Consider the following 23,766-nt stretch of genomic DNA (forward strand, 5'->3'; position numbering starts at 1 on the left):
TCAAGCCTGGCCCAAATTTTTTTTAAAAAGTTGTGCCCGGCCCGGCCCGAATTTATTTAAATATTACTCAAAATAATCGATATATGTTATATGGAGTCTAGCTTCTATAAATAAAATCAAATATTTTTATTTTACATAAAAAATTCTATATAAAATTGATAAATTTAGATATATTAAAAAAAAATTTCTCTGAATTTTCTTAAAAAATATTAGGCTCGACCCAGCCCGAAACAGATTATTTTATAAAAAATTATCTCGGCCCGGCCTGTACCTGAACCGGACCTATTTTTGCATATCTCTAATGTGTACTCTCTCCCGAGGGGCTACCTTGAGTCTTAAGGGTCTGCTGTATTTAATGAAACCAAAATGTTATGCATTTATTTTTTTTATTTTTTAAATACTTTTTTATTCTTATATATTACATAACTATAATACTAATTTACGAAATACTTTTTGTTCTTAATATTTTTAAAATCAATATTTAAAAAATAACAAGAATTATTAAGCTATTAAGCCAAAAATAGAATTAAAAATATTTTTAAGATAACCTTCATAGGTTGACCACGCAAGGGCGTATATACGTTTTGATCCAAGTAGCAGCTGATAATAAAAAAATAATTGGATCATCATTTTAAATGCGATTTTGCCAGTAAGACACCTTAACCAAAATGGACCAATATAAAGGAAGTGATCAGGTTTTGGAGGTTTGATTCCAATTATAATAATATTTTATAACTATATCATAAAAAAAAGCCGATAAAAATTATTATAATATATATTTTTTTAAATAGTTGTTAACACGAATTTATATTGTTAATTTGTGACATTTAAATAATTTAGGAAATGCTATTTAAAAAAAAAATTAAAATTTAGAATTATTTTTACAATAAATATTATAAGTTAACATTAGAATCACATTAAAATAAAAATATAATTAGGAACAGAATGTAATTACATTTCACGTTGACCATGAAATAAGAATATAAAAAATATTATTATTTTTAGTAATAACATTTTAATATCTTACCGATTAACTAAATCTGATTTTAAGAGAAAATTAAATTTTCTAAAAAAAGTAACTTTTTCAAAAATAAATGTGATTATGAAATTTTATATTCTTTATATATGGGGACAGGAGTAAGAACGGCACATCATTCAAAGTTTAGACGTCAATCAAGCTTATACCACATCATAAGAGAAAATATAACGATGAATAATAGTTGGTAGGAGTGGGGGACATAATATTCGGACAAAAATTCAGTGTAGGAATGACAAACAATATTCACATGAATTTCGATAAAATAATAACCTCAGACCCCAACAGGCCGAATTTACTTTCTTCCAATCACCCATTGAACCATGGAAAGAGTCAAAATTCTTTATCTTTAGCCAATTCTCTTACCTACAACAAATACCAACGCTTTTTAACCCTGCTATCTACCTTAAGGACAAGCATATCCAGATATATACTGAGTTGCAGGAAAAAAAAGAGACAGAAATCTATCTCAACGTTTATTGGAACTCCCGGCGCATCTAACAATATGGTGTCATCAAATTCAAAGCATCGCGACATTAAGAATATTATTTACAACTCGAATTTAGTCAAGAATATTCCCCCATCTTCTTTGAGGTTTTCTAAAGGGTCATTGGAGAAAGATTATTCCTATATAAATGACATAATGAAGAGAAGTGGCTTTGTCAACGCCAATATACTCACTAACGGTAACAAAGTTGGTTCTATAGATTTAAATTTTCCGCAGGTAGGAAGTTATTCCGGTGTTGACATCTCTCCTTCTGTTATAGTCTTCATTTTCGGTAAATCTTGTCTATACAATAAAACTTTTAAAGAAAGAAAGAACTAACCCTATTTTGCTCGCATCAAAATATAGATATTTATTCAATTTTTTAAATTTAACATTATTTTGGTAGTTTAAATATATATTTTCTGATATATTTCGGTTAATACCAGCTTCTTAAACCTCTTTGTTAATCAACTCAAATATAATGTACTAATAAATTATATAAATAAATATTATAAGGTGGCCCTGGGTCTTTCAAAAGCGAGATAGCTTCCAACATTATAGATATGTTCGAATACGAATACATTTCCGCCAACAACATTATTCTAGAATATCTGATGACCCATCTGGATAATCAAATGTTACCCTCAGAACTAAAAGAATATGCCGAGGTTTAAAATTATTTATTACATCTTAATAAAATAGTCGCTTGATTATGATAAGGCTTTAACATCCATTTTTGAGCGATTAACAGATGTGCAATCTGTAGGATTTTGGGTTTCCTCAAATTTTTCACTAAAGATCCAAGGTCTAAAATGAACTTGATAATTAAAGGTAAGGATGAGTCACAGGAAAAACGTGATTTTAATAATTTTTACATGAGTTTACATTGTTTAAAAATGGAAAGCGTATAAAAAATCTTCAGAAATTATATATTGCAAGTTGTACATAAAACATGACTTCAACAGATGCTGAAATAACCTTCTCATTGGTTTATAGCTTCTGCACTAAAATTAGATCCAAATTATCTGATCAATCACTAAATTAATTGGGGGGAATAATTATTTAAAAAAAAAATTAATATTCATTAATGAAGAATTGGTCGAATCTTTAATAAATAAATGAAAATTTAATATAAATTATTATTATTGTAAAAAAAATTATTCGCAGTCGTATAAAAATAAGAGACCTGCAGACCCGACCCGAACCTAAGTCCTGCCCGAGTATATGGGTCGAGCCGTATTTTAAATTTTTAAAATATATCCGCGCCGGGCCCTAAAATATTCGAGCTAGAGACAATATCTATCTTTAGATTAGTAAAGAATTATATCAATAATTTTTACCTATCAAGTCACATCTGGCACTCTAAATCGCTTAGTGCTGGCCATTTTTTTTATTTGGAGCTAAAACTTGCAGAGGGATATTATTGGGGTGGGCAATCTCCAATATTTTAATATGAACATTAATAAATTAGTAGAGATTTTTTGTTTATTACAGATAGGGGTAATAATAGAAAAAAAACTCGTATTTTCTATGAGTTGTTTCAGTATAAGCTCACGTCCCACTAGATGAGTAAAACTTAGGGCTAGGGCAACATCGAAATATGGATAAAGCCAAATCCATTTTCTTAGATAAGGATGCTAATTTTCAGCTTTAATTAACTCAATTTTAAGTTCAAAGGTTGTTCTATAAATAGTTTGAATTTTTTTTTAAAAAATTTCAATAAGTCTTGATATTTGATAAATATAGCGGTAAACCTATAAATAAGTTTAGGTAAAAAAAAAAACACCTTTTTAAAATAAGGAATAGGAGCTAATGTTTAGATGGTATGGTTTATAAAGATTTGCATGAATTCGTGTAAGGTCTCCAAATTTTAAAAAGAATTTGAGGTAAAACGCCGGATAAGTGACCCTAGCCGTTTAGCGTCTTTTAGCTGGCTAAAAATAACTTAGCATAGTAGAAAATTATAGCCTAAACCTGCGGTTTTTTTTGAAAATAGAGAATATAAAAAGTTAGTAATGTTAAAACCAGTGTTAAACCACTCGTTTTGAACCGATTCTTTAAAACGGCTAACTCAATATTTCATCCATAAAAATATTACGCAAGCCTGAAGATTTTGCTCATAGAAGGAACAAAGGTTTAGACATATATTATCGAAATCTCGAGGCTTAGGCGAGATTTTTCTGTCTAAAAATTTGAAACAACACTAGTTAAAACTAATGGTGGTTAAATATGTGAATATCTTAGGCATCAAAAGCGGAATATTTGTGGCGATCGACAGAGCTTTGCCCTGTCATGAGGTGAAATCATTTTATAATATTAAACCATTATTCATTGAGAATGTCTAAAAAAATGTTCCGCCAAATTTGATTTAAAAAAAGCGTAGAGACACTTTTTTTTATTTATTAATAATAATTATTTTTCTTATTTTATTTCTCCAAGAGTTCCATAATGCAAAATATGTTTATAGGAAGCTGGAAGTAAGACTAAATATTATCCATATTTCAATTTTTTTTGACTAAACACCACTGTCAAAATTAGATTGATTGAATGAACTTCATTTAAATATAGTAAAAACACTATAAAAACAATAAAATTCTTGACAGGAAGAAAAAAAAATGTTTTATTATATGGAAACATAAAAAATTAATTTTAATTTTGATATGTGGCCGTGAAAAAAAAATTTAGATTTTGACATGACATTTAAGTATACCTACCTATACCATATTTATCAAAAATTATTTCCTAATGAATATGGATTTTGATTAATGATTGATTAAATGCATATTTTATTAGAAGAAAATCACAAATATAAAGCCTTTAAAAAATGTTATGATTTTTTTTTCTCTCTCTCTCTCTCTTTCCCTCAAAAAAAAAAGATTTAACGAAATCTCGGAATTTATTTTTAGCGAAACATTAATATGAAGGATAAGAATTACGTAATATTAAATAATAAAAAAATATTATAAATTTATATTTCCTCTTTTATTTTCTATCAAAAATGAAATTCTATTTTTGTTTTAAAAGCTAGTAGGTAGAAGCGAGAGCTACTTAGTTGCCACTGTAAAGGGAATCGTTAATAGCCCGCTCTCTCCTCTACAGATAATATTTGATTTCTGCATAAAAAATATGAATCCTATCATTTATGTCAAGTGCAAGCATATTTTTAAATTTAATTTTAAGATAATTATAAATAATTTTTTATATTAAAAAGTAAAATCCTTACTTAGTTTGAAGATTTGCATGATACAATTTTTCAAAATCGATTACTTTTACTAAGAGCTGAGAATCGGACCCCGCGAGATTTTATGAACCCCAACCCAAACTGGAATCATTTCTTGAAATTTAAGGTTCAGGATTCGAGAGTTTTTTTTTTTTCAATATTAAAAATAAATTTTTCATAAAATTATTTTTATTATATTTTATGTAAAATTCAAATATTTTAGTGCTTGTATTTTGTAACATTTTTTTATCGTTATTTATGAAAATTTGTAAATTTGATAAAAGGAAAATAAAATTTAGAAGAGTTATAATTTAAAAAAATATACAAGTTATAATTATAAATAAACTTTATCCCCCCCCCCCCCCTATCCATTTTCCTTAAGGCTCAAGCAATAGGCGAGGAAGCTAATAGACCTCAGATTCCTAATTTTTGAGATCAAAAATTTCAGCATTTTAAAAAACCATTATAAATGTGGTTATGTTTTATTTTACCTACGATTTAATGGAACATTTTCATTAATGAATCTCATACAATCGTAAAATGTTTGTGGTTAAATTTTTTGTTGTTGTAATCGATCTGCTTGTTTTTTAGATATCCTATATTAGTGTTGTTAAATTACCTAATCATATCTATTGTCATTTAGTCAAGCTTTTAGCCTTAAAAAATGAATTAAGCCTCTAAGTTGAGTCTCGACTTGAAGATTGATTCGAATATTATTGGATAAATAGATTGCTACGCTGTTTTATAGTTGATTAAAGTTAGGTAATTTAACTCCAACTATCCTATATCTTTATTTATTATGCAAATTAAATTTAAAAAAAATTATAGCTAATAATTTTGTTTTAATTTTGAATATATATTCAAAATAAATTGGTTATTAATAGGGAAAAAAAAATTATCGGACTTTTTGTTTAAGACTATAAAATTTGCATAATTAAGAGATCGGGGAAAAATATAACAAAGATAGCTTACGGTCATGGATTTTTTTAAAGTTTAAATTTATTGGCAGGTAGGTAAGTAGGAAAGAAAGGAAGAAACTTAATTGTGGTTTAGTTGTTTACAATGTGCAATAGAGTATTTAGGTTATTTTCTATTTTTTATTTCGATATTTTTATATAAGTCCGGTTCCAGGTTTCAGTGATATTAGCTCGAACCCTAAAGTATCAGGAGATTGATAAAATGTATATGTGCGTTATAACCTTCTGATAAATTGAACATTTTCAAAAAGTCTCTCAAACATAAATATTAAAGACAAAAAAAAATATAAATATATCAATTTATCTGGGAATACGAAAAAAATAGTTTATATCATGACCTCTATTTCAAAAAATAATAAACAGTATTTTTTTAACATAATGTGTCAGCAATAATGTCCTAATTCGATAAAATAATCATTGATTTTGAAGAGGAAAAAGACACAACACTATTAATTTGAAAAAGAAAAAAAACTAACCCCCATTCTCCTTCAAACCAAAAAAAGGGAACAAATTAGCCAAAATTGCTAAATAGTTTGGCAAAAATCACACCTTGATGAGTTCTTTAAAAATTTAAGAAAAAACGAAAGAAGTAATCAAGTTACATGGTAAAAATAATATATTTTTTTTAATTCTAAATAATCTTATCCCCCAAAAAGATCATAAAATAAGCCTTCATAACAGTTGAAAATTGATTTAATTTTACATTACAACGAAAAAATAAATTTTTACCCATTTTAAATAACTCGTTTCCACATTTAATACCACAAATTAAACAACAAAGAGAATATTTAATGATACTGAATAATTTTCACAGGATTTGAACAAAAAAAAATGTTAGGAGTTCAAACCTTGTTTAAATCAAGAATAACCAGGGCTTCAAACCGAACCAAACCGCGAAACCGTAACCGAACCGTTATAAAGAAAACATAAAAAGAGCGAACCGAACAGTTATAAATATTTTGAATCGGTTCATAAAGGTTTTTTGAATGAATGAATTTTTAGTTATTAATTTAAACTTGATTCATATGGACAATTTAAATTCGTGATTGCTTTTCAAATTATAAATTTTTTTAAAAATCGTCATTATATTCATATCAATCAATATCAAGTTTTTTTTTACTTTATATATTCAATTTAATAGAGATTAGACAAATTACTAGTTAATTAGATAAGAAATAATCTTAATGGTTAAATTAAATAAGAAATTATAAAAAAATAAATTAAAAAGATTTTTCTCTAAGATTAATATATAAATGGTTAATGATTAATTTTCTAAAAAAATGGAATTTATAAAAGCCGGAACGAAGTAAACCTGAAAATTTTAAATTAAAAACCGAAACGAACCACTATACTTAACGGTTCGAAGACCTGAGAATAACTTTATGACCCTAATCTAATTTATTTGGCATTTATTGAAATAAAATCAATGCATTTTTTTTAATAAACAAGAAATGTACGATGAAATATATGTTAGGGTCAATGTGTTTTTCTCAGCAATGTGTACAATGCCTGATTTTTTTTGGCAATGTATTATAGTGGTATAGGCAGGGTGGATTTGTTATTCCGGTAACCTACACATTCAATATCGTTAAGGTAGAGAGTTTGAAAATTGGATTCTATTTCCGGTTTTTAAATTTAAAGTGGTTCCTCCGATTATAAAAAAAAATTAAAATTATTTTGAAACAGTAAATAAATCTTTTAAAATGAATCATCACAAAATTTTATTCCAAGCATATCGATTAAAATGTAATTGCATATGGGAATAAAGGATTTTGCATTTAAAGTTGCATCATGCACTATGAACATTTAAGAAATAGCAGAAGGTGACGAAGATTATTGTCTGACCTTGTTTTTATGCCAACAAATAATAATTTTTTAAAATTTTTTCTTCTTCTATAGAATTACCCCAGTCTATTTTCCCTGACAAATACCTTAAATGCTATCAAATCGATTATAGACGCGAAAAATTCAAACAATCTTCCTTCAAATAAACTTAGAGATAGCAGTCCAAAAAATGCTTATGATTTTTCGCTGAACCATATTTCCCCCAAGTTACCGACACAAAAGTGTTTTTTGGTCGACATTATGCCTTGCTTAAAATTCTTGCCAACTGGGACTGATTACTTTGTGGATCCCACGGCTGAATTGAAGCAATTCGAACTAACGGTTTTTTTAATAGAAGAATTTGAATTTTTATTATTATTACTTCAATCCACTTGGAGTAAATGATAGGAAAAGTTTGAAATTATTTATTTTTGTTGAATAAACTATTAATATTAACTATTCAAATTAAATTATCGTCAGCTAAAAAAAAGAAGGTAATTTAGGATAAAGTTAGCTAAAAAAAGAAGGTAATTTAGGATAATGGTAGCTAAAAAAAGAAGGTAATTTTAGATAATGTTATAGCTACTAAAAAAAAGAATTTGAAAAGAATTTAAAAAAATTTTTTTTGAACCTCCTGAGATTGTAAAGGCTAGTGACGCCCATGCTTAAAATACGACGCGCAGATGTATCCATATTTATATAATTTGTTTAAATATAAAAATCACATTCTATTAAGAACTTTTGAATCCTAAAAATAAATGAAACGAGCTAGAGGAACGTAGCTTAATAACGACGTGAATCAATTAAATTAAGGTTATTTTTATTTGAACAACCCCAAAAAATTGAAACATACAGCACCCCATCAGATTCGCTATCTCACTTAGTATAGGCGAAAACAGGATTTCCAGTTTCGTTTCGGGTTCAACTCTCATAAAAAGACCCAAATACACTCTTAACAAAAAGAAAGGTCATACGGCTAAATTAACGCAAAATTCGGTTCTCTCCCTAGAAAATTCAAATCCTGCCGAACAACAAACACTTCAAAGTAGTACCTTTGAAGGGTTATTGGAATCTGTTAAAAAGCCCAATAAACTAAATGGGGAAACCAGGATCGATAATGACCAAGTGGTATTGTTGGAGAACGAGCTTAGCGAAGGAAATAATGACAAGTCAGAGGCCGAATCAGTGGCAAAAGCCAATGACGAAGAGGAGAAGTGCCGATTGAAGGTAAAATTATTTTTCTGCTAATAATTTAATTAGTTTGTTGGGTATTTTTAAAAAATTCTATTAGGCCTGGCTTACTTATTTAAAAATTATGGATTCTTTTGCGACTAAAGCGTATTCTAAAAAGCATATATAAAAGTAAAATTTAATTTTTTTTTTCAAAATACTACCAAATTAAGAAGAAAAATTGTGAATCGGCGTGATAATAAAATTACACGTTTCAGAAAAATTAGATAACAAATCAAAGGTGATTGAATATCAAAGTATTTTTCCCCTTTGAGATGATGTCAATTACAAATTATATAAAACCAATGAAGTTATTTAGTTATGTAGTAAGAAGATAAAATTACAAGTTTATGAAAAAAATCGCATCTATATGTATAATCACCTTAATCAAGAAATGAACGTTTTCGTATATCCTTAATGTTAATTTTTATTTTTCTCATCAACTTTCCTATCTTCTTAATGTTAATTTTTATTTTTCCTATCAACTTTACTATCTTCTTAATGTTAAATAAATAGATGGAGACTATATCTCTCTAATGTTAAATTTCAAGAAAATTTTTTGTAAACGATTCGAACCCATGACTTAACGTTTTAAAGGCAATCGTTCTTCCCACTCAGCCACCTTCTATATTAAATTTTGTAATATAATCTTTCTTATATACGTTATTATTTTGCTGTATTTTTATAGGTTTATTAATCTTTATTTTTATTGGCTTATTAATATCTTATTTTATTGGTTTAAATTTATTTTCTTTTTATTTCATTGGTTTAAATTTATTTTCTTTGTTTTATTAATTAATTAATCAACCATTTTTAATTAATGATTTTTAAGAAGATCACAACCTTTTTAAATTTACCAATTTTTAATCAAATTATAAATTATTTCTTACTATGTCAAGTAAAATTATTATATAAATAAAATTTAATATTATAATTTATTTAATAGAATTTTCCTCCATATTTCAGGAAAAAAAAGTAGGATGAATCAAATATTTGAATTTGAACAAGTTAAAAATCTAATAATATGGTAAGAATGAATATTATTAAATTTAAAATCAATTAATGTAAAAAAACAGTAGGATGAGTGAAAAATTTTTAAAATTTAATATTATTTTTTATTTAATTCAAATTTATATAATAGTATTTTCTTAGATATTGATAAATTGGTATTGTATGTCATTTCCAGAGTTCAAATATTGTTGTTGAGATAAAATTTTTATACTGGCATATTTTGGGGTGGAAATATGAGATAAATGTATTGGCTAAATATTTGTTAATTTAATTTATAATAAGTACTTAGGATTAGTGAGGGAGGTTAATTTTCTGGCATGGGAAGATATAGATAAATAGGTATTTTAAACTATTTGCAAAGTTCCCATATTGTGGTTGAGATAAAAAAAAAATTTTACTACCATATTTTGTGGTGGTGAACGTATATTTTTCATAAAATCTTTATGTAAGTAATCCTGTTAATGCTTTACAACGACATGTATTTGATCAGGTTATCCAGGCTATTGCCGATAACTCAATTACTACCAGATTTTTCTATATAGATGCTCCTGGTGGATCAGGTAAGACGACATATCTTTATAATACTCTACTACACTATCTTAGAGGACAACCAAAAATGTCTTACCCTTTGCTACCACAGGAATATCCTCCATACTTCTAACCTGTGTAGATTGTCCTGGGTTCAATTCGATTTTAATTTCCCATCTTCTGACCCTATCACTCAATCTAATTTATATGACCCAATAATAGAAGCAGATATCAATCACAATGGTAATGTTAGCCAATTTAAATGTTTTACAACGACATGCGTTTGATCAGGTTATCCAGGCTATTAACGATACCTCAATTACTACCAGCTATATCTATATAGATAATGGGAAAAAGAAATACTTACAATCTCCTTATTATGGAATTTACCTCCAAATTTTAGAAAATTCACTGAATGTTCTCTATTTAATAAAAAAAAAATTTCCTGTAATAGTTCATGATTTTTTTATTCCCGTCATTCTTGATGGGTTATCAACTAGTAACTATATATATGTTAACGTCTTCAATGTGTTATTTTTTTTCTTCAACTTCAAAATTATTTTTTGAGGTTTTTTAAATTTAAATATGTCTTATTTCAGAAGAAATTTATTCCATCATGCTAAGAAAACTTGGAGATTTTTAGAAAATTCTACAGAAAATTTATTGTCCAAAATAAATAAGACAAAGGTACTTTAAAATATATATCAATATTGTTAAAAAAAACTACTTTATAATACACAAGCGTCGTATATTTAAGTATCAGCAAAATTCCGAAGATTTCCTCCAATACTTTAGAACCTCATCTCGCTTAGTCATTTTCGATGTTGCGAGCAACGATTTCGGCACTATATGGAGGAGGGTTAGAAGGTTCATGCTGGCTTTCCATGATTCCACAAAAGCAGAAGGAACTAAACTGGAGAACGTTTCATTGGTTCCTTTACCTATCCTGTTAACAACATTGCCCCCTTCTATCAAGAATGCTCAACAAATCCATTTAATATTCAATTTCAGTTTGTTTTTAAAAAATCTAAAATAAATGCATGTTGATGTTATAGAATAGAGTATACGATATGATTATTTAAAAATAATATCTATATCCACTCTTGATTTAGGATTACATTAGTAATATTAAGATATATTCAGTCAAACCTCCATGCTAGTAAACATATAGGTGGTCAATATCAATACTACACAAAAACATCTTGATAAATTGTTAATAAGATCTTGGCAATGGAGAAAGCGCCACAAGAAAGAGAAAAGGGGTGAGAATAAGGTAGTTACCTCTGTAGGTTTTATTATACTCATAACTATCTTCATTTTTAAATTATATAAACGACCATTCAGAAAGTTGGTCCATTAAACCGTCTATTTGCAAAGGACTCAACATAAAACAAGTCAAATTGCAAAATATTTGTAAACTAAAAAGATTGGAGAGTCCGGTAAAAAACAATAGATAATTTTATGGCCGTAGGCATAATTTCCAAAGGTTTATGAAATAATTATATAAATAGGGCGCATGCGCAATTATAAAATTTTGATTTTCGAAGATTCTACACGATAAAGCAGAATAGATTTTTAACCAATCATAAAAACTCTTGAAAACTTTTCATCAATTTTTTTTTCTTTCTAAAACTGTAAATTAAAATTCTAACCAATGCAATAGATGACATATTTAGATAAAATATACCTTCTAGGTAGGTAGAATAATAAAAAAAATTTTTTAAAGTAAAATTATATGATAGAAATTGAGTTTTCATTTTATATTACAAAAAGATTTTTTTAAACTTTATGTTGTAAAATATTTATTAACTAAATACAAAATTTTGTTAAATGAAAAAGGAAAGAAATCTAGAAGATTTATTGCATTACGTATCTAAAGAATGCTTTAATACGCAAGAAATGTTTGTGATCGATTGCTCAAAGACGAGTCTCATGAACATACCATTTTTCCTTCATGAGGTAATATCCGTACACAATAGCGTAACAACCAGGGCTGCTGAGGTTGCACCGTAATGAAGCTCGGGCTATATAAAAACTTGCCAGAATTTTTGAGAGGCCTAAAAAATAACAATAGTAGCGGCATTGTTACTCCACTGAATAATAAAACTATTATAAAAGCAAAAAAATTGATTGAAAATGATAACAAAATTTAAGCACTCTAAATTAGTGTTGTAAAATGGCTCGATTTGGCTAATTTTAATTTGATTTTAGCCAAAATAATATTGTGCAAGCCTCGATATCCTAACCCTAATCCAATATAGTCCAAACCTTTAACTCCAGGTTTACATTACTTAATATTTTATGGATAAAATAGTGGGTTAGTCGCTAATTTGAGCCGTTTAACAACAATGCTCGAATTATATCACTTTATAAATAAAGGAATGTCATAAGTTTTATTGCATTCAAACATTTGATTTGTGGCTTAATCAAAATATTTAAGATCCAATTCAGTAAATAATACTATGTAGTTAGAGATTTGCAAATCACGGTCCCCCGCCCGAATGGGTTTCGGTTCGGGTCTATTTAAAAATAATAATTTCGGTAAGGCATAATATTTTAAAACAATTTCGGGACGGGCCATGATGATTTGCTGATTTTTGTATGTATTAAACTCCTCCCCTCATTGTGAATAATCACTTTTTCTTAAAAAAAAATTTGCTATTTGCTATTTCGAAATGAGAATTTGATTTTTTTTGTATATTCGTTAAAAATACAATAAAATTTTATTCGCACAAAAAAAAGAAGAAAAATAAGAAAGGAGTTATGGCCAAACGCTCTAAACACTTACTTTTCCTCGAATCCAACAAAAATCCCATAAGGCTGAGCGAAATAGCACACATTTACCTTCACGGGTTAGGAGGCAGTAGCAAGAAACTCATGATCGCGAATTTGATATCCACCTATAGAAGGCAACTCAATGCAAAATTCTTTTCAGTCAAAGCTTCGCAAAACATAACGTGTTACTATCAACTAGAGACTTCGCCGAAAACCTATACTTGGATAACTTATACCCTAAACGAATTAATCAAAAACCAAAAATGATAATTTTTTGAAGAGAAAAAATATATGATTTTCTCATGCCAGTCTAGAAAGCAAATATAATTCATTTATTTAAATTTTCTTTTACTCTATTTCCAAAATTTTTGAGTCTGTAAAAAATATTAATAAATTTTTTTTAAAAAATGCCCTTTTGAAATAAATAAAATTATAAAAAAATATATTGATTGGCTATTTTTTTTTAAAAGGAGAGAAATTTAATTTAAAAATAGTATTTTTTTTATTGTGTAATTTAATTTAAAAAATGGTTTTAATTTAAAAATAAAATACAATATAAACGATATGAAATTAAAATATATTAAAGCAAACAATAAGAATAGATTAAAAACTTTATAAAGAACTTTAAAATCTAACATAAAATGGTATTCCTCAGAAGCAAGAAAATTATTGGATTCAATGCTTATTCCAAATTTTATTTCTCATTAGAATGTATTATTTAATTATACAACTATTTTAAGTATTACTTTTCAAAAACATGACAATGTTTTGATTAAGAAGATGAGAATAGCGGAGAGCATTTTATCAGAACTCAAGGTAATTAGGGCTAATGTTGATGAAGAATTTCATATTTTATATTTTATTGTTGAGTCAAAAGCAGAGCTATACGTGTTTATATTTGTCTCCCTCGACAGCAAGGCAAGCTCATTGTTAAAACATTAATATAGGATCAGTAGAAGGGTTTATCTTAGATGCAGATACATTTATAACCCAAATAAATGAATTTTTAATATATCATGCAGCACTTACATCTGCAAATATTACTTCCACAAAAGCCTTCCCAACCTTTTTCAGAGGTGATAGAAAAAAAAAATATTTGTTAGATTTTTATTATGAAGATGTTAAAGTATCTTATGATGCCTTACTAGCTGAATAACTATGTTTATAAGATTAACTATAGTTGATATAGTCCCAAAAAATGCTATGGATGCTCTGCATTATTTCAAACACATTTTAGATTAAATTCCCAATGTATTAAAAGGGTTTATAAACTCTTCTCATTAGTTTCACTCTCTTTTTTAAGAAGAATAACAGAGGCCTGTAGAAGTACCATTTGCAGGGCACGGCCCGGATTTTTTTTTAAGATTTTTTACGCTATTTTTAAAAATTTTTTTAGACCGCTCGACTTTTTTTTAAAATTTACAGGCTCGGCCCGGCTTTTTTTAAAATAAAATTTTCAGGCCCGGCCTGGATTTTTTAAAAATAAATTATATTTATTTTTGATTTTTATAGCTAATAATAACGATTTCAAATATAGGCTGTTTTAAAAAATACAGCCCGGCTTGGGTGTTTTTTTAAAAAAATTTAGGTCCGGCCCGGATGTTTTTTAAAAAAAATTTTGGGCCCGGCCTTGGTATAATTAAAAAAATTAAAATATTGTCCGGCCCAGGAGCCGGGTCTGCAGGTCTCTGAAAAACATACCAAGAAGTACAACATGTGAAAGTAGATTGAAAGGTTTGGATTTTTTGAATATTCATAGGCATTTGACGACAAGCAAGGATGAGATAATTGAAAAATTAGCTCAATTCCAACGAAGATTGGATTTTACATTGTAAACATATAACATACAAAATACAATTATTCCTAAGAAACTTTTTGTGTAAAGGCTCAAAAAACTCAAATTTCTATTTTGGGTCATTTAAGTGATTCTTTACATATAAATTTTTTATAATTCACATTAATTTAAAATTGTGTATTAGGAATAGTTATTAGTCCTAATAAATTTATGCTCGATATTTTTAAAAAACAATAATATTTCTTAAAAAAATTTATTATCCCCCCCCCCCCCCCCCGACCAAATTCCTGCGTACGCGCCTGATGTTTTATATGGCAAGGCCATCAAAGGAATCTGATCTAAAATCATTTTCGGAAAAAATTTATGCCCTATTTTATATTTTAAGTATGAACATTATTAAGATTTGGGGTTTCTTATAATATTATATAAATGTTTTCTAGAAATTTGAGATGTATGAAATACATCTCAAAGGCATAATACATAATTGTACTTACATCGGCCTTCATTTTACTTCATTCTTTTTTAAAACATCTCTGATATGGGTGAAGATATATAAAATCTATGACATCTTATAACAACTTACTAAATGATCAATTTATTAAACTATTAACTAAACTCTAACCAAACTCTCAAACATTTTAACCTTACCATCTTCTTTCCTACCTATCTGCTAGAGGAGGTTAGTTTCAGAAAGAGAAACCTCTTCTTAACCGGATATCGAACCTGCGATACAGCTTCGTATAAACAGGTCTCTAACATGAGCCACAGCTGCCATTCAAAGAATGATGATTTTTTTGTATCATATTTTAACGAAGAAATTTAAAATCAAGGCATAAGAAAAAAAAAGTACAATTCTGCCTAATGCATCATTTGCCTACTTTGTAGCTTGAATATTTTCTTCTAATACCAACACCTTAGGCATGTTCAGAAATGAGGCCCTTAATTTTATCGAAACCATAGACAAAAAAAAAGGATATCGATTAAAGGTGGCCCCAACGAAGGATTCTACGTTTGTCACTGCCGATTTAATTTCCTAAGCATTCACTCCTCTCTAGCGTGACAATTTCTTTCAGGCCATTGTAATATTTCAGATAGCAAATAATTGGCTCCTCTAACTCCTTAATAGCTATTAGTGCTTGATGGAAGAGGCTCTATCTCGTTGGACAAGGTTGCAATTTCTTTTTCCCTGTTGGACCAGAAGTTTCAGAAATAATTATTATTTGACTAGAAATTTGAAAATGGTAGATAAATATTACGCCACCAAAAATTTGAAAATAATAAGTAAATATTACGCCGGAAAACTTGAAATCGAAATTAATTGATAAAATAACTTATGAATGAATATATATTTAATATGAGATACGAATAAATATCAACAAATATAAATTAATATAAACAATAATATTTTTGAAAAATATATCCGGCATCTGCATTTTTTGGCTTTGGGGGGGGGATTTGTCCCCTTGTCCCCCCCCCCCCACCACCTCGCTGCGTACGCCAATGTAAGACATATACCTTTTTTTCGTAAGTTAGAGAATTATCTTAGCAATGCAATATGTTACCTTGGTTTCACAGTTAGAGCGAATTCTCGTTAACTCTGAACGCAGGGTTATGTAGACACTCAGGCCAAAAAACAAATAAAAAAGAAATCGGATTGGACCTTTTAGGCTGAATTTTTTTAAAAATTAATTACAATTGAAATCAGGAAGATAGTACTAAATGTTATTTCTTAAGACTTTTAATATTATACAAGATCAGACATTTTATTAACTTCCTTACTATTAAGATTAAACTGAGAACTTCGAATTTATAATTTATGCAATATAAATAATTGAATATTAAAAAAGAAACATAAAAATATAAACGCTCTGTTACTCGACTTTTTTTAAACCTTACATACGTCAACTCCAATTAAGAATATTTTCTTTTTTATTTACTAGGTGAAGATGATAGAAAAAAAATGAATCCCGGAAAAAAACCCCGAAATTTTTTTTCGAATTTACTTAAGATCTAATAATATCGGTATATTTTTATTTGGATTTATATAAGGTATAGACAAATTAGCATTTTAGAAAAAAATATTATAAAAATATAATTTAATAAATTATATACATAATAATGATTTATCAATAAAATAAACAAATCTTATTGCAAATTTTGTCAAATTTAGTCTACTTAATATAGTAATTAAGAATGGATATTGTATTTATTACTATAGGAAAAATTTTTACGAAAATAAGTAATACATGGGTTATTTTACTGGGATATTTGTTTTCCTAGTACCAATTTGAATATCAGCATTTTTTCTTGTTTAAACACTGCGATTTTGTTTTCAATGTCTAACTACCTATACGCCATCGTTCAAGTTTGGTTTCATCGGCAGCCACCTCGCATTTCATTTTTTAAAATCAATACCCAGATTGATGGGTGTTTATTCCCAACCAGATTAGAAAAACGATGATTCGAACCTTCGCATTGATTATTTGAGTTATTAGTTAGATAGAGTGCTCTGATTCAAGTTTCTCGAGGAAATCGAGGCCCAATTCGACCTGTCTGGGATTGAGAATTGCTTCTTGTGACCTCCCTTGATACTCCATTGATGTAATTTTTATCGAAATATTAAAGACTATCCTTACCATTGTTCGGAGTAACCGATCTAAGGAATGCCATTGCATTGCCCATATCACTTAAAGGAACAAATGCTAAGCTGTCCATCATGCCACAAAAGAAGCTTAAAGCTTCATCGATTCTATATTGGCTTTCTAGAACTAGCTTTAAATTTTTCTATGGGTACCTTGACCAAATGGTAAAAGCATCCTCTTATGATTTGATCTCCTAATTGAAAAAATAAATATAAATAATTTAACATATTAATAATCATACCAATGACAGTTTTAACCGCGCTCATAGCAGACTTTTCGAAATCCATGTGTATATATAATGGATCAGGAAATAAATCCCGTTCTTGACATTTAGACTTTATTATTTCTAATATTTTTTCGCAAATATTTTGTGTTTCTTTTGGAGTCTAATAGCTGTTAATGATTGCGGCATTCGCTTATAAAATTATTCAATATTAATTATTGCAAAAAATTGAGAAAAGGTTAGAAAAATAAAGATTAACAATGACTTAAAGCAAAAATTGGAAGAAAATTTAAGAAAAATTGACAAAATTTTTTTTAAAAAAAATAACGATTTTCTTTTTTTAAAAATTTTTTTCCCCGGGGTTTTTTTTCCTATTACCAAAAAAAATACACAATCATATTATTTATTCAATAAAAAAAATAATACATTTTACGATAATATCATATAAATAATGGCAATAATTTGTGCATATCACATATCTTTATATCGTTAAAATAGATTCATCCAATTGATCGTACTCGGGCAAAAAATCGGGGTTGGATTTAACGATGAATTTAATTTGAACGTTTTTCTTGTTGGAAATCTTTTTGAGTAGCGTTTTTTCGATCAGGATTTTACAATCGTCCATGGATTTCGCATTTTCATTAGGATTGGAACCGGTATTATAGATAGTCTGTTAAAAATAATAATTTGCTAATAATAAAATCCAAGTTGTTAAAAAATTAATATTTAACGGCTATATCGTCGATTAAATATCTGTTAAGAAAGAGGGATTAAAAACAACATGATATTAATATTATTAAAGGACTATATATAATTATATCGTATCAAAAAAAGATTTAAAAAAAATATATTAAAGACCCAAAAAATAAATTTTTGTCCATGATTAAATAAATTGAAATCAGTGATATTATTGTATTTTTAGAGAATTTTTTAAAAAAAATCGAAAACTTGTAATCTTTCCAAACTATAGCCATCCGGTAACCCCAAAAATTTTATGGCAACATTTTCGGCTTGGTTCCTTAAGGTTGAATTGCCATCGTTGCAAGCTTTGAGCAATATATTAAGGCAAGTTTGACTAAATTGATTGGCATTATTCTCAGTGATAATGGCAAGATGGTTGACATTTAGATTGACAGATATATTTTTAAAGGTTTGATCTAGGTAGTGTATCACGTTAACCACGAAATTCTTGACCTCCAAGGACTTGTGTAAGATTGTCTTGAATTATGATATAAATAGTATCATAAACATTAGTGAAGGTCAATATCCTGTCCTATCGGTCTTAGACCGGAACTAAACCGATCTTTTAAGGTACCACAGCCCTAACCGATCTTTTTTATTTTTTTGCAGTCCGGACCGTGGTTGGTCTTTTATTAATATTTAGGTTCGCTTTATTATTCAATTAACATAATTTTTTACCTATTTTTTTTTGTATATTTTATTTTATTTTTCTAGAGGAGTTATTTTAGTTTTTGTGAATTTTCAGTTCATTTTTATTTTGCAAAATGAAAAAGATAAGTTTTTCAAAGAAGCATTTTACTTATATAGTCCCAATAAATAAGAATTAAATTAAATAAAAATGAAAATATTTTTAAAATAACAAAAAATCTGGGACCATAATCTAGGTCAATTAAAAACCGTAGTCCGGTTTGAGTGCATCAGTTCCTGAGTCATGGGAGTAAGGCAAAAATGTGCTCCGCAGCGCCAAGTGACTCTTTGATAAATTTATTAAAAAAATTGGCATCTTTTAAGAAGTAATGACATCGTTGATTATAAGTCTGTACAATCGATAAAGTGTCAAAATAAATAAAATACTAATCTGACAATATTTATTAATCAAATAATTAAACAATTTAAATAAATTTTTCTAAAAATAAATCAATTAAACCCATTATAAAACATTTTTAATCTCTCCTATATCACCTTAGGCTAGATTTATGAATTAAACTTATTATTGTAAAATATGGAGGGACATATTCCCCCCCCTCTCCTTCAATAATTTTGTTATAAAATGTTTAATTTATATACCATCACCCATATTTTTCTTTCTTTCTTTCATTCAAGAAACTTAATATATTATCTTAAAAATCGTGATTCCTAAAAAAATATAAAGAAACATTTATATTACCTTAAAAAATAGTTCTAAGATCTCGGGTTCCATAAGACTTTCTTGAGAGGAAGATTTTGAATCCTTAAATAAGCCGCTGACAAGTCTAAACATTATCAAGTAAGCTAGGCATCTAACAGCTGATAATCCGTAGTTTATCTGTATATTAAATTATTAAACAAAATATAATTTAGAAAGTTATGGAGGTAAAAAAAAATACAATTAAAATACATTGGGATAAGCCCAGAGCTAACCTTTTTTTCTGATTTATAATCAAACCTTTTTATATAAAATAGCTAAAAGGAACGAGCCCGATTGATATAATTTTTCTGAACAGGCATTTTTGCTTTGTATATATATATAAATTTAATCTATGATCATTGATAAAGTAACAGCTTGTGAAAAGTCACTTTTTTTTTTACTGTAACCGTGTTTTAATATTTTCATCGATTTAAATAGTTTTGTTTAGCCCATTACTATGCTAAAGCCAAATCGAAATTAATGAGATTATTGTCCAATGATCCCGCTTTGAGCTACTAACATAAATTATCTTTTTAAGGATTACTCCTCTGACATCAATGACCTATCATTTTAAAACAATCGCCAAAAGATAAAAATTCCATAAAAGATTATTTAATTTTTTTAGCTTTTATATTATTCCTTTCAAATTAAGGCTTGTATATCATTGGTGGAGATTTAGCCATTTGTCAGCTCTAATATTTTTGTGCTGAACAACGGATTAACAAGTTTGAATACTTTTTGGGAGTATTTCTAGGTATATTTTTCGATTGAGGGAAATTTACAAATAATGAGAATGAAAATGGTTTCGTTTGCAAAAATACTCTAAAAAGTTTATTATAAACTAAATTATACTAAAAAAATGTTTTTTTTAAAGTATCCTTTTGATAGACGCAAATGTGTCCAAATATATAATCAAAATCAAGATAACTCTCATTTTTTTTATGGCCGTGATCGTGTCTGATATTCTAAGGGGTTATTGCATTTTAGTTTGGCATTGTAATTATTTTAAATCCAATTCGCACTAGTAATGAGTTATCATTTTAAATGAGTTACTTATTTACTTTAAGAATTGTTGATACTTGGTGTTTTATAAAAGTTCTATTATAACCCCCTATTATAAGGTTTGAATAACTATTATACTCTTTATGGATTCTGCGATTTTACAATCAATAAAGAATATAATCGATATTCAAAGACCTATGATTTCCAGGCTCCCCTATGGCAGCAATGGATCAAGCGCAAAAAATATTTATCATACATGTAATTCAATATTTTTATTAGATAATAATACGACTAAATCACCTCAAATGAGTGGTCAAAGATTAATAATCTTAATATACTGTTTTAAAAAAAATTGATGCCTATTTTCTTTTACGTAAAATTAATTATTAACAAAAAAAAACTTTATTTTCTGGTTGAATATAATATGATATTGTATCCAGCAATCTGTTCCAAAGTTGAAAATTCGGCAAATTCTTGAAAGAAATCAAACGATTCGGACATTTTTTGGCCATCACATATAAGGTCGTATCCCAAGATATCAAATCTAAGTTTTGATTCTTTATAATTTCTTCATCTAAAAGGATAAAATATTTCGAAAACAAATAAAAAAATACAAACAATAATTTTTTATTTTTTAAATATTATCACTCAGAAAATTTTAATAGTTTTTTCTTAAAGATATAACACATCCGCATATGTGTAAGGAATACACAATCAACCACCTCACAGAAATACTTTCGCCACTTAAAAATCCTATCTATGGCCGCCCTTAGACCTCAACGCAAGCTAAGTCGTGTTGGTGGAGTATTTATAAAATCTCAGGTATCCTCCAAGAATGGAGAAAGAAAAAAAATATACTACAGTAGATGACCACAAAAAAAGAGCAGATAAATGATGATAGATTTTTATAATTTTTTTAAGCGACCTTAATAAATTAATTCTAATTTATTCTTAAAATTAATCCAGTATTATTCTGTGAATCGATATTATTATATATTTTTGTTTACTGAGCACATAATCCTCGCAAATTTTTACAAAATCTTTTGCACTTATAAAAGCCGCCATAGCTCCTACGCAACCAAATAACAATCGCACGTTCTCGTCGTCTTGCCTCAACCATTCTCCGCACTCTGTTTCAAGCGATTTTTGTTCTATGTTGGTGACCGTCTCTATCAAACCTTTTAAGTTAAGGATCGTTTCGCTTTCGTGGATGTTCGCAATGAAAGATGGATTAGAGCAACAGCCAGAAAGAATGACTCTCAGAGCATAAAGCAAGATTTTTCTATTTAAAAATAATAATAAATTAAGAGATTTTTTTTATATTAAAAACCAGATCCTGATAAAAAAATCTTTATATAAGATACATTTCCAGTGTAATAAAAATAGATCAGGCTAAATATAAAATAAAGGCATTGGATATGTATAGAATGATAAAATAATAGGTTATAAAAAAAAGAAAGAATGACGATTTTTGCATCCTCAGTTAGTGCGAATTCGCAGCGAAATATACAAAAAGTGATGTAAAATTTGTATTTATATCATATTTTGTTTACCTCGCCATCAAATGGCACTAACTGCGAACACGGGGTTTAAATAAAATGTCAAATAAATTATTTGACCTTTCTTTATTCTTACACCTCCCCCCCCCCCTTCATTCTCTCAAATTGAATGCACTTTTCTATGTTTTGAAAGTATTCTTTTGGTGATAATTTTTATTAAAATTCCGCGAAGCTGCGATAAGGAAATAGTATACTTATATAATATAGATAGGCGTTTTTTTTAAATTTGGTTGTAATACCAAAGTGCAAAATTATTTAAAGATAATTTTCGAATTGAGAATTAAATTTTATTTTGTTCATAAGTAAAATGATTTTCAATTATTAATAATTTTATTAAATATTAACGATTAAAGTTGAATAATAAATAAGTGAAATTAGAAAAAAATATTGTAATATATATACTTCTCCTGGATAATTCGGTATTCGGGGGTAACGTGATCGTTAGAACCCGTTTCGTCTTCATTCATCTCATCAATCCCATTAATAATAATGTTGTTGGATTTGTCGGTCTCTTTGTTCAGGGCTTTGAAAATTTCGTTTGTAACATTAAAAGGTTTTGAGTGGACGGGCATAAGGTGGGACAGACCCCTTGCGGCCTGAATCTTCAGATTAAATTCGTCGTCGGATATTGATGATTCTAATAAACAAAACAAATATTATTTATGACAATAGAAGTATTGCTCTAATCAATCTAGGCCCAAATATGATGTCTCGTGGAGACATCGATACTTCGACATCCACGTTAATTAATTTTTTGAACTCTTAACACAATATATTTAAATTTATCCACGAGAAATAGAGTGCCGATAAAAATAAAAAATTTAATTAAAAAATCTATTTTAAATTTAACTATGTTCATTGTCTGACATATTGAAAACTGACGATTCCTTCAAGACTTTTAAGAAGGTAGCTTGTAATTGAGGCGCAAAAAATTTCAGCGAGCTGTTATTCTATAAATTTAACGGAGATGAGGTTGGTAGAGGGGGGGGGGATGGGTCAAAATTAAATGGTTATATATAATAAATGCTATATTCATAAAAATTTGGATTGGTAAACGTGTTTAGTGGAATAGAGAAAAAAAATATATAAAGGCTGTGTCCTAATTCGGCCTAATACTTAATTTAGCCGTCTTTTGAGTATAGGCTAAATAGCTAAAAATGCAAAAGAAAAATTTTTTAAAAAAAAACGAAAAAAACAAAGAATAAAAGACAAAAAAAACATAACCAAAAACAAAAAAAAATGGGAATAAAATACGAAAAATAGCAATGCCAACAAATACTTAAAATAAACCAAAATAGGGTGTCCTCGATCAAATACTTTTTATCC

General features: G+C 27.8%; 2 protein-coding genes and 1 long non-coding RNA gene across 10 annotated transcripts in view; 1 reads left to right on the forward strand and 2 right to left on the reverse strand.

Moving 5' to 3' along the window:
* The first annotated feature begins 687 nt into the window (after positions 1-687).
* LOC135929177 (uncharacterized) lies at positions 688-13,496 on the forward strand. 7 transcript variants are annotated; one of them, XM_065465710.1, is made up of 9 exons: positions 688-704; positions 1,136-1,815; positions 2,040-2,191; positions 7,620-7,886; positions 8,400-8,771; positions 11,056-11,323; positions 11,658-11,752; positions 12,153-12,314; positions 13,056-13,496. In XM_065465710.1, exons 2-9 carry the CDS (start codon positions 1,269-1,271, stop codon positions 13,353-13,355), a joined length of 2,163 nt encoding a protein of 720 aa, XP_065321782.1. In that variant the 5' UTR covers positions 688-704; positions 1,136-1,268; the 3' UTR covers positions 13,356-13,496. The 7 variants fall into 7 exon arrangements, 5 of the variants coding, with proteins under 5 accessions (XP_065321782.1, XP_065321783.1, XP_065321785.1 ...); XM_065465709.1 differs by lacking the exon at positions 688-704 and adding an exon at positions 1,048-1,075; XR_010572503.1 differs by lacking the exon at positions 688-704 and having other exon boundaries at positions 1,012-1,815; positions 12,153-12,593; positions 13,056-13,192.
* A 3,654-nt stretch (positions 13,497-17,150) lies between these two features.
* On the reverse strand, positions 17,151-17,840 carry LOC135928990 (uncharacterized). Its single transcript, XR_010572446.1, has 3 exons — positions 17,767-17,840; positions 17,520-17,718; positions 17,151-17,467 (listed from the first exon to the last, which is right to left on the reverse strand). It is a non-coding gene; the product is annotated as an uncharacterized LOC135928990 (long non-coding RNA).
* Positions 17,841-17,897: 57 nt separating this feature from the next.
* The window catches only part of LOC135927836 (uncharacterized), a 34,057-nt gene continuing 28,188 nt past the window's right edge, over positions 17,898-23,766 (reverse strand). The window contains exons 38-45 of one of the 2 annotated variants that reach the window (XM_065464040.1): positions 23,291-23,390; positions 22,843-23,077; positions 21,889-22,163; positions 21,283-21,455; positions 19,880-20,017; positions 18,700-18,969; positions 18,267-18,421; positions 17,898-17,940 (exon numbers count right to left, since the gene is read on the reverse strand). In XM_065464040.1, the coding sequence (XP_065320112.1) occupies positions 17,922-17,940; positions 18,267-18,421; positions 18,700-18,969; positions 19,880-20,017; positions 21,283-21,455; positions 21,889-22,163; positions 22,843-23,077; positions 23,291-23,390 (1,365 nt within the window). In that variant the 3' untranslated portion in view covers positions 17,898-17,921. Of the gene's footprint in view, positions 17,941-18,182; positions 18,422-18,699; positions 18,970-19,879; positions 20,018-21,282; positions 21,456-21,888; positions 22,164-22,842; positions 23,078-23,290; positions 23,391-23,766 lie in introns of those variants that run through there. The other variant, XM_065464039.1, reaches the window with a different exon arrangement.

This window comes from Gordionus sp. m RMFG-2023, chromosome 4 (genome assembly GCF_954871325.1).
Source record: "Gordionus sp. m RMFG-2023 chromosome 4, tfGorSpeb1-WG-v2, whole genome shotgun sequence".
NCBI classification, from domain to species: domain Eukaryota; kingdom Metazoa; phylum Nematomorpha; class Gordioida; order Chordodea; family Parachordodidae; genus Gordionus; species Gordionus sp. m RMFG-2023.

Excerpts from the sequence above, each read along its gene's own strand:
- LOC135929177 (XM_065465710.1), top strand. The coding sequence starts at position 1,269 with ATGACAAACAATATTCACATGAATTTCGATAAAATAATAACCTCAGAC. Across the intron at positions 7,887-8,399 it reads TGAAGCAATTCGAACTAACG|CACCCCATCAGATTCGCTAT; the intron begins GTTTTTTTAATA and ends TGAAACATACAG. Across the intron at positions 11,753-12,152 it reads TAAAAAGATTGGAGAGTCCG|GAAAGAAATCTAGAAGATTT; the intron begins GTAAAAAACAAT and ends TAAATGAAAAAG.